The following is a 15632-nucleotide window of genomic DNA, read 5'->3' as shown; positions in this document are numbered from 1 at the left end:
TTATTAGACTTCCGAGCAACTCATGAATTTTATTTTAAAAGCGACTTGATGCTGATGAAAACCATAAAAAGATGATATTTTCAACTGTTTTTTTTATTGCCCTTACAGCAAACACTCAGGTTTTTCCTTCATTTCCAGGATCAAATGACACCCTCATACACCCAACTGTACGAAGAAACCCCCTCCTACTGCGATATGCAACTGGACCCCGAGATATCCCGGATCCTGGCGCATTCCCGGATCGAATCGGAACTGCTGTACGTGTGGAGGAGCTTCCGGGACAAAACCGGACCGAAGCTGAAGAACCGGTTCATGAGATACGTGCAGTTGGCTAACCAGGCTGCGATAGCTACAGGTCAGTCTCTTTCTCTCTCTCTCTCTCCTCTCATCTGCCGGTACAAAAACCGGACTGAAGCTGAAGAGTCCATGAGATACGTGCAGTTGGCTTAATCAGGCTGCGATAGCTACAGGTCACTCTCTCTTTTTATCTCTCTCTCTCTCTCTTTGTCTCTCTCTCTCTCTCTCTCCTCTCATCTGACGGTCTAGCATGAGTTGCGTTCTCGGGCGCGAGTCCATATTTGAAGTCGCGCTAGATGTATGAAGTTGCGCGCGAAAACGCATCTCATGCTAGCAGGTCTGCTCTGAATCTATATTCGGTATCTCGCTCTGTATAAATATCCCGGATCCGAAATTCCCGGATCGAATCGGAACTGCTGTATGTGTGGAGGAGCTTCCGGGACAAAACCGGACCGAAGCTGAAGAACCGGTTCATGAGATACGTGCAGTTGGCTAACCAGGCTGCGATAGCTACAGGTCAGTCTGTTTCTCTCTCTCTCTCTCTCTCTCCTCTCATCTGCAGGTACAAAAACCGGACTGAAGCTGAAGAGTCCATAAGATACGTGCAGTTAGCTTAATCAGGCTGCGATAGCTACAGGTCAGTCTCTCTTTATCTCTCTCTCTCTCTCTCTCTCTCTCTCTCTCTCTCTCTCTCTCTCTCTCTCTCTTGTCTCTCTCTCTCTCTTTGTCTCTCTCTCTCTCTTTGTCTCTCTCTCTCTCTTTGTCTCTCTCTCTCTCTCTCTCTCCTCTCATCTGACGGTCTAGCATGAGTTGCGTTCTCGGGCGCGAGTCCATATTTGAAGTCGCGCTAGATGTATGAAGTTGCGCGCGAAAACGCATCTCATGCTAGCAGGTCTGCTCTGTATCTATATTCGCCATCTCGCTCTGTATAAATATCCCGGATCCTGGCGCATTCCCGGATCGAGTCGGAACTGCTGTATGTGTGGAGGAGCTTCCGGGACAAAACCGGACCGAAGCTGAAGAACCGGTTCATGAGATACGTGCAGTTGGCTAACCAGGCTGCGATAGCTACAGGTCAGTCTCTTTCTCTCTCTCTCTCTCCTCTCATCTGCCGGTACAAAAACCGGACTGAAGCTGAAGAGTCCATAAGATACGTGCAGTTAGCTTAATCAGGCTGCGATAGCTACAGGTCAGTCTCTCTTTTTATCTCTCTCTCTCTCTCTCTCTCTGTCTCTCTCTCTCTCTCTCCTCTCATCTGACGGTCTAGCATGAGTTGCGTTCTCGGGCGCGAGTCCATATTTGAAGTCGCGCTAGATGTATGAAGTTGCGCGCGAAAACGCATCTCATGCTAGCAGGTCTGCTCTGAATCTATATTCGGCATCTCGCTCTGTATAAATATCCCGGATCCTGGCGCATTCCCGGATTGAATGGAGGAACGAAAGGAGCTTCCGGGACAAAACCGGACCGAAGCTAAAGAACCGGTTCATAAGATACGTGCAGTTGGCTAACCAGGCTGCGATAGCTACAGGTCAGTCTCTCTTTTTATCTCTCTCTCTCTTTGTCTCTCTATATCTCTCTCTCTCTCTCTCTCTCCTCTCATCTGACGGTTTAGCATGAGTTGCGTTCTCGCGCGCGAGTCCATACTCGAAGTAGCTTTTTAAAAGATAAAACTATAGCTGGTCAACCAAATCCCGTCAGTAAAAAAAGGCGCGAAATTCAAATTTTCTATGGGACGATATCCCTTCGCGCCTACAGTTTTCAAATTTGCCGCCTTTTTCTACTGTCAAGATCTGGTTGACCAAGTATATTTATTTTTAGTAGTAGTAGTAAACTCTTTATTGTACAAAAAGACATATTAAAAATAACATACAATTAGTAAGAAGTACAAAGGCGAACTTATCCCTTTGAGGGATCTCTTCCAGTTAACCTTTGAGTAGATGAGAGGAGAAAGTGAAAAGAGGACAAATGCAGCAAAATGTACAACAAGGTACCAGAAAGATAAAGGATATAAATACATACAAAATGTATAGGATAAACATACATATATTACACAAAAATTTTTTGATTTGTCATAATAATCGCCATGCATGTTCGCTTTTTGGATAGTATGTATTTAAATTAAGTATAGTATTTAGTGTATTAGTGCATAGCATAATATTTATGTTTAAAACTTAAAAATGAGCGCGATCTCGCCAACAAACTGCAATCGCAGTTTGGCGAGGAATATAAATTGTTAAAAATTGTTGTGTACTTTGTGATAAATAAATTAAAAAAAAAAAGGAATGGGGAAAATACACTAAAAATTGAAAAGAATTAGAAAGATATAAAGCAACTATACAATAGAAATATAGACAAATTAATCAGTCAGATCAGATAGCCATAGCTACAGCATAGCTGCATTTTTCAGGATACAGAGACGCTGGTGAGCAGATGAGAGCAGCCTACGACGATCCATCTTTTAGAACCAGCGCAGAAGAAACCTACAATCAGGTAGGTATACTTATCTATGGGTTATTCCCACTAGTTACCACCATAGAGAAATATAAGCAAAGAAAGAGTGGTAACTCCATACATCAGTTTTCTTGCCAAAACGCAAGTTATTTCACAGTCCTAAATCTCCTAATCTAGCGCTCAATAAGTACACTCCTATTATCTTTGCTAATATACCAGTCTATAGTACGATATTGTATGTCGCAGGTGGCGCCACTGTACAAACAGCTGTTCACATACGTGCGCAGACGATTAGTCCAAAGATATGGGGAGACCACAGTACGCTCTGATGGACCTATACCTTCACATCTACTAGGTAAATAATAATATTCCTACCGCTAAAAATAAAGACGATCCCTCGCTTACCTACGCACGACCATAGAGAAATAAGTAAGACAAGAGTGCTCACTCCATACTACAGACTATTAATTTCAGTGTCTACATCTAGCATCGAGTAGCGGAACTATCAGTACTGCTACTTGACAATAGATGTAGCACCGACCGGAAAGTCTTATGCTGTTGAGATAAGACTTTCCGGTCGGTGCTACATCTATTGTCAAGTAGCAGTACTGATAGTTCCGCTACTCGATGCTAGATGCTAATAGTCTTTTTGGTACTAAAACTGATGTATGGAGTGAGCACTCTATGTATTTTTTTCTCTATGGTACGACTAAAGACGAAATAAGACGATATATAATATTACTGGCCACCCGCCCCGGCTTCGCACGGGTTAACAAATTATACATAAACCTTCCTCTTGAATCACTCTATCTATTTAAAAAAAACTGCATCAAAATCCGTTGCGTAGTTTTAAAGATCTAAGCATACATAGGGACAGACAGACAGCGGGAAGCGACTTTTTTTAAAGTATGTTTTTAAAGTAAAGTAAGAGCCGGGTCCTTTTTGGTGGAGCAATTTCTAAGTACCGTCAGCACCTATTTCTAATATGTGAACCTATTGTATACAGGGTGCTTCCTGTAACAGGAGCAATAAATTAAACTGTAGGCTGTACTCCTCAAACTGACCAACATTTGTTCAGCAACTTTTAAAAATAACTCATGTTTTGATTTTTATTACACTTTAAAGTTTATTCTAAGACGCAATGTATTGCAAATTTTGTTATGTTTAAAGCGTGAAAAGCAACGTCAAACACACTGATGTCAGCGTACATTGAAGGCAATATTTATTTTGTATGAAAAAAAGGAAGTCTAAAGGATTCATAATTTTTAAAAGTGGCTGAACAAATGTTGGTCAGTTTGAGGAGTACAGCCTTTAGTTTAATTTATTGCTCCTGTTACAGGAAGCACCCTGTATGTGTCTTCTCATTGACCACCATGCGGCTGACACTGACTGTTAACTTTTTCTTTAACCTTTTACATAGCCATTATAACTTATAAGTTCTTCTTTTCAATATGTTAAAATAGTCACAGTTCAAGCGTTGAAAAAGCGTGTGTGACGTATTTTTAGTTTATAATATATCATAGGACTCTATTGCATACCAAATGAGGTTAAACATATAAACCTACCACTATAAGTATTATTAACACTTTGGACCTGGTATAGTTTGTAGCTTTCTAATAGACCCCGAAGGCTAATCCTATTGTCTATTGTTAAGAAAAACCGCTCGTGCCACGTGCCGCAACCACCTGCAAAAAAAATCGGTGCTTCGGTTACTGAGTGCCGGCGAGTCGAACGCTACAGAACCAGTCTAAAATGTGTCATCGAGATGCGTAACAAAGGCGCGTTATCGGAGAGCGCACCTACACTGGTTTTTTGAGCGTTGGACTAGCCCGCGCTCAGGTGCCAAATAGAATCATTAGGACCCTTTTTTGCAGGTAAGTAGCACGTGCGGTTTTACTGAACAATAGACAATAGGATAAGCCTTCGGGTCTACTAGAAAGCTACAAACTATAATGTTGAATGCAAATAAATGATCTTTATCTTTAATCTTCCAGGCAACATGTGGGCGCAGAACTGGAAGTCCATCATGGACCTGGTGATGCCGTTTCCTCAGTCTCCGAACATAGACGTGACTGCCGAAATGCTGAGACAGGGCTTCACTCCGCTAAGGTTCGCTTAATTATTAGAAAACGGAGTCCAAATTTATATACAAAACCTGCGGAAAAATGGGCCCGGTCATAAAGAGTAAATAAATGGAATTAATCGGACTAGCGCACGAAGGGTTCCGTACCATTACGCAAAAAATGGAAAAAAAACACTTTTGGTGTATGGGAGCCGCACTTAAACATTTATTTTATTCTGTTTTTAGTACCTATTTGTTGTTTTAGCGGCAACAATAATACATCATCTGTGAAAATTTCAACTGCCTAGCTATCACGGTTCATGAGATACAGCCTGGTGATAGACAGACAGACGGACAGACAAACAGACAGCGACAGACAGACGGACAGCGAAGTCTTAGAAATAGGATCCCGTTTTTACCTTTTAGGTACGGAACCCTAAAAAGACGATGGAATGAACAAAATGGTTCGCGGTAAACCTCAATTTATTCATCATCATCTTCCTCGCGTTGTCCCGGCATTTTGCCACGGCTCATGGGAGCCTGGGGTCCGCTTGGCAACTAATCCCAGTAATTGGCGTGGGCACTAGTTTTACGAAAGCGACTGCCATCTGACCTTCCAACCCAGAGGGTAAACTAGGCCCGCATTGGGAAGAAACCTCAATTTATTAATTTACTTAAACAAGGCTTGTACTTAGAAAACATTTTCGTATATTACAGAATGTTCCAAATGGCCGAAGAGTTCTACACCTCGATGGGACTCAAACCCGCGCCTCCCGAATTCTGGCGCGGGTCGATGCTGGTGCGACCACCACAAAGAAGTGTCCAATGCACCGCCAGTGCTTGGGACTTTTGTAACAGGATAGATTACCGGTGAGTGGCTAATAAACGCACTGACTACTAACTAAGTTGGATCATAGAGAAATAAGTAAGACAAGAGTGCTCACTCCATACATCAGTTCAGACTATTAATTTCAGTGTCTACATCTAGCATCGAGTAGCGGAACTATCAGTACTGCTACTTGACAATAGATGTAGCACCGACCGGAAAGTCTTATGCTGTTGAGATAAGACTTTCCGGTCGGTGCTACATCTATTGTCAAGTAGCAGTACTGATAGTTCCGCTACTCGATGCTAGATGCTAATAGTCTTTTTGGTACTAAAACTGATGTATGGAGTGAGCACTCTATGTATTTTTTTCTCTATGGTTGGATTAAGTGACTAATGTGATAAAGGTTACTAAAGTGACTAAAATGTCTAAGGTTACTAAAGTGACTACTAATAAGCTAACTAAAGTGACAGGCTAAGGTAAATAGACTGGTCAAACTCAATCCCGCGTGCTGAATTGTGGCAAACAACCAGACAACCTGACGTCAACTATTGTGTGAATTAAGGTATGTATATGACTAAGGTGACTTAGTTAATATGACTGATGTCTAAAGTACCCATAAAAATCTCAAATGTCTAAACTTTCTAAAGCAGTGGTCCCTAACCTGGGGGTAATTACCCCCGTGGGGGTAAGACTGGTATTTTGCGGGGGTAATAAGCTAACCTAATATAACAATACAACAAACTTACACGTTTTATTTTTTTATACCATTGGGAGGAGGGGTAAAATCAGGTTTCATAGGGGTGACCGGACTGAAAAGGTTAGGAACCACTGTTCTAAAGAGTCTAAAATTACTAAGGTGACTTAGGTGACTAAAAGCCATTAAAGTGACTAAAGTGAGTTTTTTAAGTGACTAAGGTGAAAAGACACCTCTCCATTTGGGAAGCTTGCTTAAATTATGGGACAAAATTAAAATAATTTAAATATACTTGGTCAAGCAGATCTTGTCAGTAGAAAAAGGCGGCAAATTTTAAAAATGTAGGCGCGTAGGGATATCGTCAAGGTTTGCTTGACCATCTATAAATATGTAAACATTTTTCCTCACTTTTTTGGTTACAGCATCAAACAATGTACGGAGGTCACCATGCAAGACCTGATCTCCACTCACCACGAGATGGCGCACATTCAATACTACCTTCAATACGCCGACCAGCCGCAACTGTTCAGAGATGGCGCTAATCCTGGTATATTACTCATTGTTTATTGTTTAATATACAATGTATCAATCAATGTATCAATGTATAGATTTTATAGAGTTACTGTCATTTTCGAGACGTAATTTGTTAAATTAAGTCTCGAAAAGATTGCACCATACCTTTGGCCTACTGTCGGGTAGATGGCGTTAATTACAATATTTAACAAATTAACACATATCTGTGAAAGAATAAGGGTCAAAGTCAAATGGCGTTCTAACAGTTTTAATCTTCTGTCGAAAGATGGCAGTAAATGTACTGTGGCTGCATAATTTACCATAACAGTAGGCATAGAGAAAAAAATACATAAAGTGCTCACTCCATACATCAGTTTTAGTACCAAAAATACTATTAGCATCTAGCATCGAATAGCGGAACTATCAGTACTGCTACTTGACAATAGATGTAGCGCCGACCGGAAAGTCTTATGCTGTTGAGATAAGACTTCCCGGTCGGTGCTACATCTATTGTCAAGTAGCAGTACTGATAGTTCCGCTATTCGATGCTAGATGTAGACACTGAAATTAATTGATTAATTGATTGTTAATTGTTGAATATACAGTGTATGTAATTATGCACACCTTCAGTACGCTGACCCCACCAGCCGCAACTATGATTTGATTAGTGAACTTGTTTGCTAGTGCGCAAAACGTTCAAGTTGATAAACAAGACCAAGTGCGGGTAGTTCGAAAAACTCGCGCGGTTAGACGATGCTGATGTCAACTTAAGCCAGTCTCCGAGACCACGGGGACAACGCCGTCCTCGAAACGTCGGAGGTAAATCTTAAAACTTAGATACGCGATTAAGTCCCGTTGTACAATTTAATAATGTGTAAAAATCGTGAAAGCTTAAATCAGGGTTGTTTGCAGGGGACAAGTTATATGCTGGGGGGTCAGTTATCTCTGCACTCAGTTATACTGTATTGTTCCAGCGTTTCACGAGGCGGTGGCGAACGCAGCGACGCTCTCAGTGTACAACTTACCTCACTTACAGCGGGTCGGACTTTATCAGAACAAGTGAGACACAAAACAGACATGTTCCTAATGGTATTTTATACAATCGTGATATAATGGAGAGCTTTTCAGTCGAGTACCGTGTTTAGGCAACGAAGCTTGCTGAGTTGCCTAAGTAAAGGTACGAGATTGAAAAACTTGATTATATTACTATTGTATACAATACTTTTTCTACGAGTCAAAAAAAATACTTAAAACTAGTAGAAGAATCATATATGGTAAAAAAACCAAAAGTATACAGCTAAGATGCGCGAGCAGCCGCGATACCTTCATACTCGTACGCGACCCGGCCCCGCGCCCCGCGCCCCCGGCCGGTTGGTCAACGACACCTCGTAACTCATGAGGCCCTGGTACTTGCTCCGCGCTTTCGATTGGTCAATTTCATTATAGTTGACTAAACTGTATCGAAATGAATATTATAGTTGACTAAACTGTATCGAAATGAATATTATAGTTGACTAAACGGTATCGAAATGAATATTATAGTTGACTAAACGGTATCGAAATGAATATTATAGTTGACTAAACTGTATCGAAATAAATATTATAGTTGAGTTGGGGTCCCATAGTGAAAAAAGTATGCGATTTCACTTTGGTATACGAAGTCTTAATTCAAGCATTGCAGTCGACGAGTAGAAAAAAATCATAGCGGTATTTAGAGTCGTTACGCAAAAAAATACATGGAGTGCTCACTCCATACATCAGTTTTGGTACCAAAAAGACTATTTTTTTTCATAGTCGACATCTAGCATCGAGTAGCGGAACTATCAGTACTGCTACTTGACAATAGATGTTGCACCGACCGGAAAGTCTTATATTGTTGAGCATTAGACTCTCCGGTCGGTGCTACATCTATTGTCAAGTAGCAGTACTGATAGTTCCGCTACTCGATGCTAGATGTAGACACTGAAATTAATAGTCGGAACTGATGATGAAGCTGATGTATAGAGTGAGCACTCTTGTCTTACTATATTTCTCTATGGTATACTCCCTTCGGTTGTGTTTTAATTTATCGCTACTCGTTGAGAATTTCGTACTTTTCACACTTGTATCGTAATGTACTATTAATGTTCACAGGTCCCACGATCCCTATGAAGTAAGCATGAACTTCCTAATGACCATGGCTTTAGAAAAAGTTGCGTATCTACCCTTCGCATTTATGCTGGACCAGGTAAACTTTTAAAATACCTAAGGGGCCATTCATAAATTACGTACTCATTTCAAATTAGGGGGGGGGGTCTGGACATCGGATGATGGTAGCATTACGTAGAAGGAAACGGGGTCATTCGAAGCATGATTTTTGGATGATATTAGGGGGGGGGGCATCAAAAATCGTCAAAAATAGATGACGTAATTTATGGACAGCCCCTATGCACCTAAGTACTTACAAAAATTACAATCATTTAATGAAATCCGTGCATCCAATTTGGCAGCTGATGTAGTTGGCGCTATTCGGTGACCAAAACACAAATATGGCGCATTATAGCGCCATCTATTTCAGCTGTGAACTATGAAGCACGGTGCATTTTTGAATTTACACCCCTTCTATAGTTCGTTTTTTTAAATATTAGAAAGAACATGAAAGAAGATAAGCGATTTTGACATGTCTTTTAATTGAAAAACACTTTTTAAAAATCAATAACTATTACTTATGAAAGCAGAAGACTATAAAAGATCGTATTAGATTCGTAATTGTTACATATTTACCGCAACTTATTTTTAAAATGTGTTTTTCAATTAAAAGACACATCAAGATTGTTTACCAAATTTCTAATGCTAAAAAAAACGAAGTATATGATCAATTCAATAACAATTTGGTATATTTTGCGGCCATTTCGTGACACTTTATTTTCACTATGTTCTTTTTGTGTAATTATGTGTATTGTATGTGTGTTTACGAATAAAAATAGTTATTTGTTTTACAAGGGGGCAAAGTTGTTGTTTAACCGCTCTCGTGCTAATATTGATACCCGAGCAAGCGAAAGATACCAAAATTGAACCACGAGCGTAGCGAGTGGTTCGAAAAATGGAATCTTGAGCGATGCGAGGGTTTCAAAGCACGAGGGTTAAACAAAATTTGCCCCCGAGTGAAACACAAAATTTTTAACCACACCAACCCGAAGCAAATATTAAATGTAAAATATCAAACCAAATCAAATCCAAATGAATGTTATTAAATATTTATCATCCAAAATAATCATTTAAAAGTCAATTTTACCAGCAAATATAAGAAAACAACTCAAAATTTGCATTTGTTTACTTTACCTCACATGTGAATAAAATGCAACTTTGCTATCATTTTTTGAAGTGCAAAGTAAGCCTTTCCGAGCTGGTGTGGTGAAAACTATTTTAATCTATTCAGTGACGACCGGTCTGGCCTAGTGGGTAGTGACCCTGCCTGTGAAGCCGCGGTCCTGGGTTCGAATCCCAGTAAGGAATTTATTTGTGCGATGAGCACAGATATTTGTTCCTGGGTCATGGTTGTTTTCTATGTATTTAAGTATTTGTATATTTTATATATCGTTGTCTGAGTACCCACAACACAAGCTTTCTTGGGCTTACCGTGGGGCTTAATCAATTTGTGTAATAATGTCCTATAATATAAATATATATAATATAATATACAAGGTGGACTTGAATAACCTAATTATTATTTGCAGTGGCGCTGGTCGGTGTTCGAAGACGGTGTACAGAATATGAATTCAAGATGGTGGCAAATGAAACTACGATACCAGGTATCTAGGACTTACAACAATTTTCACACATTAAGAGAAATACCATATTAATCTTATATTTATTAGTTGTACGATCACTACGTTTAATTAGTTTTATATTATGTTGTTTGTAAATTAAAAACTTATAATTCAACATTTTTTTACACTGTTAAAAGTAATCCCCGGTACATACATATATGTAGATATTTAGTTTTATATTAATTTTGTTTTTTGACATGTGCCTCATTGACTATGACTATTATGACCAACGTTGAAGTTTTGCTAAGTAATTTTTTGTTAATACATAGGTCGCTACTGACTGAATATTATCTAGTTTTAGTTACACGTACTACCACTGGATGCACATTTCAACATTAACACCCGTAAATTATTTCCGAAATAAGTAAAATGTATTCAATTCATGAATTCGCTTCATCAGATTTCATGCCAGGGTTTGAACTAGAGTTGTAAAGTTATCGAAAACGTTCTCCGTTTAATATTTACGAGCGAGAATGTTTCCCATACAAATAGAGAGCGTTCTCGAGGAGAGCTATACTCTAGTTTGAACCGACGACCACCAGGGGCCCGTTTCTCAAAAGCTTGTAACTTGTAATACAAGCGGATGTCACTTTTTGATAGCTTTTGTTAGAAAGGGACTTCCACTTGTATTACAAGTTACAAGCTTTTGAGAAACGGGCCTCAGTTTGAAAGCACGACTATGGTCGTAATAAATTATTTTCGATTTTTTTTCTCTTTATATTTCAGGGCGTGGTGCCTCCTATATCGAGATCAGAAGCCGATTTCGACCCTGGATCCAAATATCACATAATTTCAGACCAAGTAAGACAAGTTTAAACACCGCGAGACTGTTTTGCTCTCAACCGTCCGGGTTTTTTTAGCGACGCACGCCCCGCGCTGCGCATCCTCAACTTTCTACAAAACCCTAGCGTTTACTGCCATCTATATTTTTTTAGAGCTAACTATTTAGTTAGGCTATGTTGTTGCATCAAGAGAATTAGTAAATAATGCCGGAATATTCCGTTAGATGGCTCTGAAATCAATTATTTCTTCCACCCCTTTGGATAGTAAGGTTCCCGCGGACGGTTAAGAGCATATTTATTTCGGATACTATGCTATCGTCGGACGGGCAAGTGGATATGGAGGTTTTTGGGGGCGAAAAATCTATCTAGTCTTATCTCTGGGAAAACGCTCATTTTTGAGTTTTTATGTTTTCCGAGCAAAACTCGGTATCCCAGATATTTTTATATTATTTTTTGTAGAATTTGTCTTAATAATAATCGTATCTGTAATATTCCAATTTGTTTATTCTACACGTTGTATAAAGTTAATATCTTTCTACAGGAATACATCAAATACTTTCTAGCCACGATACTAGAGTTCCAGATCTTCGATCAACTATGCGTGGCCGCCGGTCATTCGGGACATTTACACGAGTGTGACGTGTACAGAAGCAGGGAGGCCGGTCGGGTACTCAGGTGAGTCCAGAGGGCCTACCGCGAACCACGTTCGACGTGTTGCCGTGACGTGAAATTTACAAGTGCGACAGAGAGGCAACACGTCGAACGTGGTTCGCGGTAGGCCCTCAGGCCGCGTAGCCAACATGCCAAACCCTAGGTAACGCTACGGATATCACCCTAGGCACCTAGCCGGCCTAAGCAAGCTAACAATCGTAACTACCTGTTGTAAAGTCATTGATGTTAAAAGCTTATTACAGAGTCGAGGACTACTTGACAGACAAACATGCATGGTCCAAACCAGAAACTAATAAAAAGTAGTAGCAATTAAAAACATTGTATTTTGTATAGAGTTATAGGTGACACAGCTCAGGTAAGCAGGAAAACACATCAAATATTATATGTTGGTAATTCATAATAATCAATCAGATTTATATAATATGTTTTCCCATTTCTTTTAATAACTTTATTTTCTTTTCCTTTTGTAAGAATTTGATATGTTTTCTGAAAGAGCTACGAATTTGTATGATTCCATGTACATATGTATATTTTCTAAATCAAATTTCTATTACACCTTATGTGTATAGTTGCATGAATTCTATAGTGATTTAAATTGTATTTTTTTTTCCTTATTTTCTCGTAATGCATGTTAATTATAAGATGTAATTATTTTTGAAAAGATGTGTCCCGCCGAGTTTGTTGCCGGTCCCATATTGGGATACCCTCCTCCAATTGAGGGGGGATTTAAATCTTCTCGGGGCAGAGGTGTAGGGTTGGAGCCGGTCTACCTAGCTTTATTTGACGTTCATAAGCGCATTGTAATTATGCCTACTTGAATAAACTATCTTTTATCTTATCTTTATCTTTATTGTAAGTAAGCGATTGTCACCTTGGCTAGGCCGCCAGATCCAACTACAAGTTACAACCCCTCTGGTGTTGCGGGTGTCCATGGGCGACGGTAATCGCTTACCGTCAGGCGATTTGTCTGCTCGTTTGCCTCTATATCATAAAATTTTAGCCAGATTTTCCATTCTACGCTCTCTCCGCACCCCTAGCACATGATTGGCGCGACAGTATCTCGCTGCGAGATACTGTCGCGCCAATTATGTGCTAGCCCGGCTGGTTTACAAATCCATACTAATATTTAATGGGCGGACGACGGATACAATATACGTCAAAATCATGTCAAACGATATACGTAATTAAAATTCACTGACTTAAGGTGACGGTAGAGGTGGGTAAATTTTCAGATTCTGTCAATTTACCCCATTTCACACACAATCGCACTTCACGCACACTACCTCACTTTACTGGGACAGGTCACTGACCCATCAAGTTTTTTTTTAAGATAGCGTTTTGAGTTTAGTGGCCTCCTTTTAGGAAAAGCGTTCCATTGAAAGAAGAAAGAGAAACAATACATTTAATCTTGCTTTCCTTGTCTGTTCATGTCACACGTGACGTATTTAAATTCTAATAATTCATTTGGTTGTTGACAATTTTCTACATTATGGCTTTGTCGAGATACGCGTTTTCTAAAGTTAAACCGAATAAAACCAGATGTCATTAAGTCAGATGTAAAATTTTATTTACTACTCTATACGACTTTTCATAAGGCTCAAAATCAATTAAATGAGAATTTAAATAAATAAAGTTCCGGCAGGGTGAAAAATTTAATTAAGGCGGACAAAATAAAATTTGAAAATATATGGAAACAGTGTTGGCTAATGTACCCCTAATATCTTACACTACTTACTATTAAATTAATACAATTAAAATAAAAAATATTATACCGGTATTCCACCGGTATTATTTCAGTGCTGAAGCGATTATCTTCGATCGTAGCCTTGATAATGTAGGTGTTGATAGTTACTTACGGCGGTAGGAGCGGCAATGAACCCCGTGCAGAGTAGAACGTGAGGTGCGTTGGGATAAGTGCATATATCTACTTATAATTCTTTGGCTGGTTGGTAACCCTCTATATTTTATTTTTTGTTTTACTGTTATTAGGTTAAGGGAGTTTTAGGGAGTGAAAAAAAAATTATTTTCGTTTTATGCGCTCGCGTGATTGCCGATGGATTATAATTAGACAAAAGAACTTGTTTTCCACGCATCGAATGTAGATCCCTATGACACTTCCTCCAAGTCTTCTCCAATAATGTTTATACCGTATTTTAATTACCTACCTTAAATGTTACATTTCTAAATATTTTTTTTGTGCTATACATACTTCAAAAAAATCGCTGGAGGCCTAGCGGTAAGAGCGTGCGAATTGCAATTCCGGCTCGTACCAATGAGTTTTTCGGAACTTATGTACGAAATATCATTTGATATTTACCAGTTGCTTTTCGGTGAAGGAAAACATCGTGAGAAAACCGGACTAATCCCAATAAGAGCCTAGTTTACCCCCTATGGGTTGGAAGGTCAGATGGCAGTCGCTTTCATAAAAATTAGTGCCCACGCCAATTTATGGGATTAATTGCCAAGCGGACCCCAGGCTCCCATGAGCCGTGTCAAAATGCCGGGACAACGCGAGGAAGATGATGATGATGTGACACATACTTCCAAAAAAATCTACAAATATTTTACGTGACAACTGCTTATAAGTAAATATTATGTAGGTACACTTATAAAGTATAAAGTAGAAAATATCTTATAGGTACATAATATAAAAACCGATCATGTACGAGTAGGATTCACTATGGGTTCCACAGTTACACATTTTTATTGCATATTTTTTGTTTACGACCAACTCACCTATTATAGGACATAGGTCTTCCATTAATCTTTTGGCGTTGAACTATTTTTTGTATATGTATTTATGTAATACAATTCTGAGTTAGGTTATGGTACATTTTTGCTCACCTACTTATAGTTATGTATTATATCTGATATGTGAGATACCAAACCTGATACCAAAAATCGCCGCAAAGTTAAAAGTTCATTTATTTACGTTACTCATCTTCGGATCACCGACTTACTACTTCCTTACTTGACATATGTGTACTAAATTTCAATTGAACTAGTCCAGTACTTACGGAGAAAATTGGCTTTAACAAAATGGCAGACACACGAGTGATCTTATAAGGGAGATTATTTTCCTTGAGTGAATGGTATGCATTTACCCCAATGCACCTCACGTTCCACGCGGCGCGGCGTAATCTGGCCCCTATTTCACCACGGTGACAGGTACGACAAAAACATCACTGTTATTGACGCCATAGGCATCCATGGACTACAGTTACCGCTAACACTGATTTAAACTTTCACGATTTTTACACATTATTAAATTGTACAACGGAACCGCAAAACGTTCAAGCGGATAAACAAGACCAAGTGCGGGTAGTTCGAAAAACTCGCGCGGTTAGAAGATGCTGATATCAACTTAAGCCAGTCTTCTCCGAGACCACGGGGACAACGCCGTCCTCGAAACGTCGGAGGTAAATCTTAAAACTTAGATACGCGATTAAGTCCCGTTGTACAATTTAATAATACAGTTACCGCTTACCATCGGGCGGGCCGTATTCGTGTTTGCCACCGTCAT

General features: G+C 39.4%; 1 protein-coding gene across 1 annotated transcript in view; it reads left to right on the top strand.

Annotated features, from left to right (window-relative positions):
- LOC134659280 (angiotensin-converting enzyme-like) overlaps positions 1–15632 on the top strand; it is a 30263-nt gene that overhangs the window by 8762 nt on the left and 5869 nt on the right. The window contains exons 5-15 of the mRNA XM_063514933.1: positions 109–355; positions 2705–2787; positions 2995–3103; positions 4743–4857; positions 5528–5680; positions 6756–6880; positions 7821–7905; positions 8980–9073; positions 10563–10637; positions 11382–11456; positions 11979–12112. Of these exons, the coding sequence (XP_063371003.1) occupies positions 109–355; positions 2705–2787; positions 2995–3103; positions 4743–4857; positions 5528–5680; positions 6756–6880; positions 7821–7905; positions 8980–9073; positions 10563–10637; positions 11382–11456; positions 11979–12112 (1295 nt within the window). The remainder of the gene's footprint in view (positions 1–108; positions 356–2704; positions 2788–2994; positions 3104–4742; positions 4858–5527; positions 5681–6755; positions 6881–7820; positions 7906–8979; positions 9074–10562; positions 10638–11381; positions 11457–11978; positions 12113–15632) is intronic.

Source organism: Cydia amplana, chromosome 24, assembly GCF_948474715.1.
Source record: "Cydia amplana chromosome 24, ilCydAmpl1.1, whole genome shotgun sequence".
In the NCBI taxonomy this organism is placed as follows: domain Eukaryota; kingdom Metazoa; phylum Arthropoda; class Insecta; order Lepidoptera; family Tortricidae; genus Cydia; species Cydia amplana.
The sequence above is the reverse complement of the archived record's forward strand: the minus strand, read 5'-3'. Positions and strand labels throughout refer to the sequence as shown.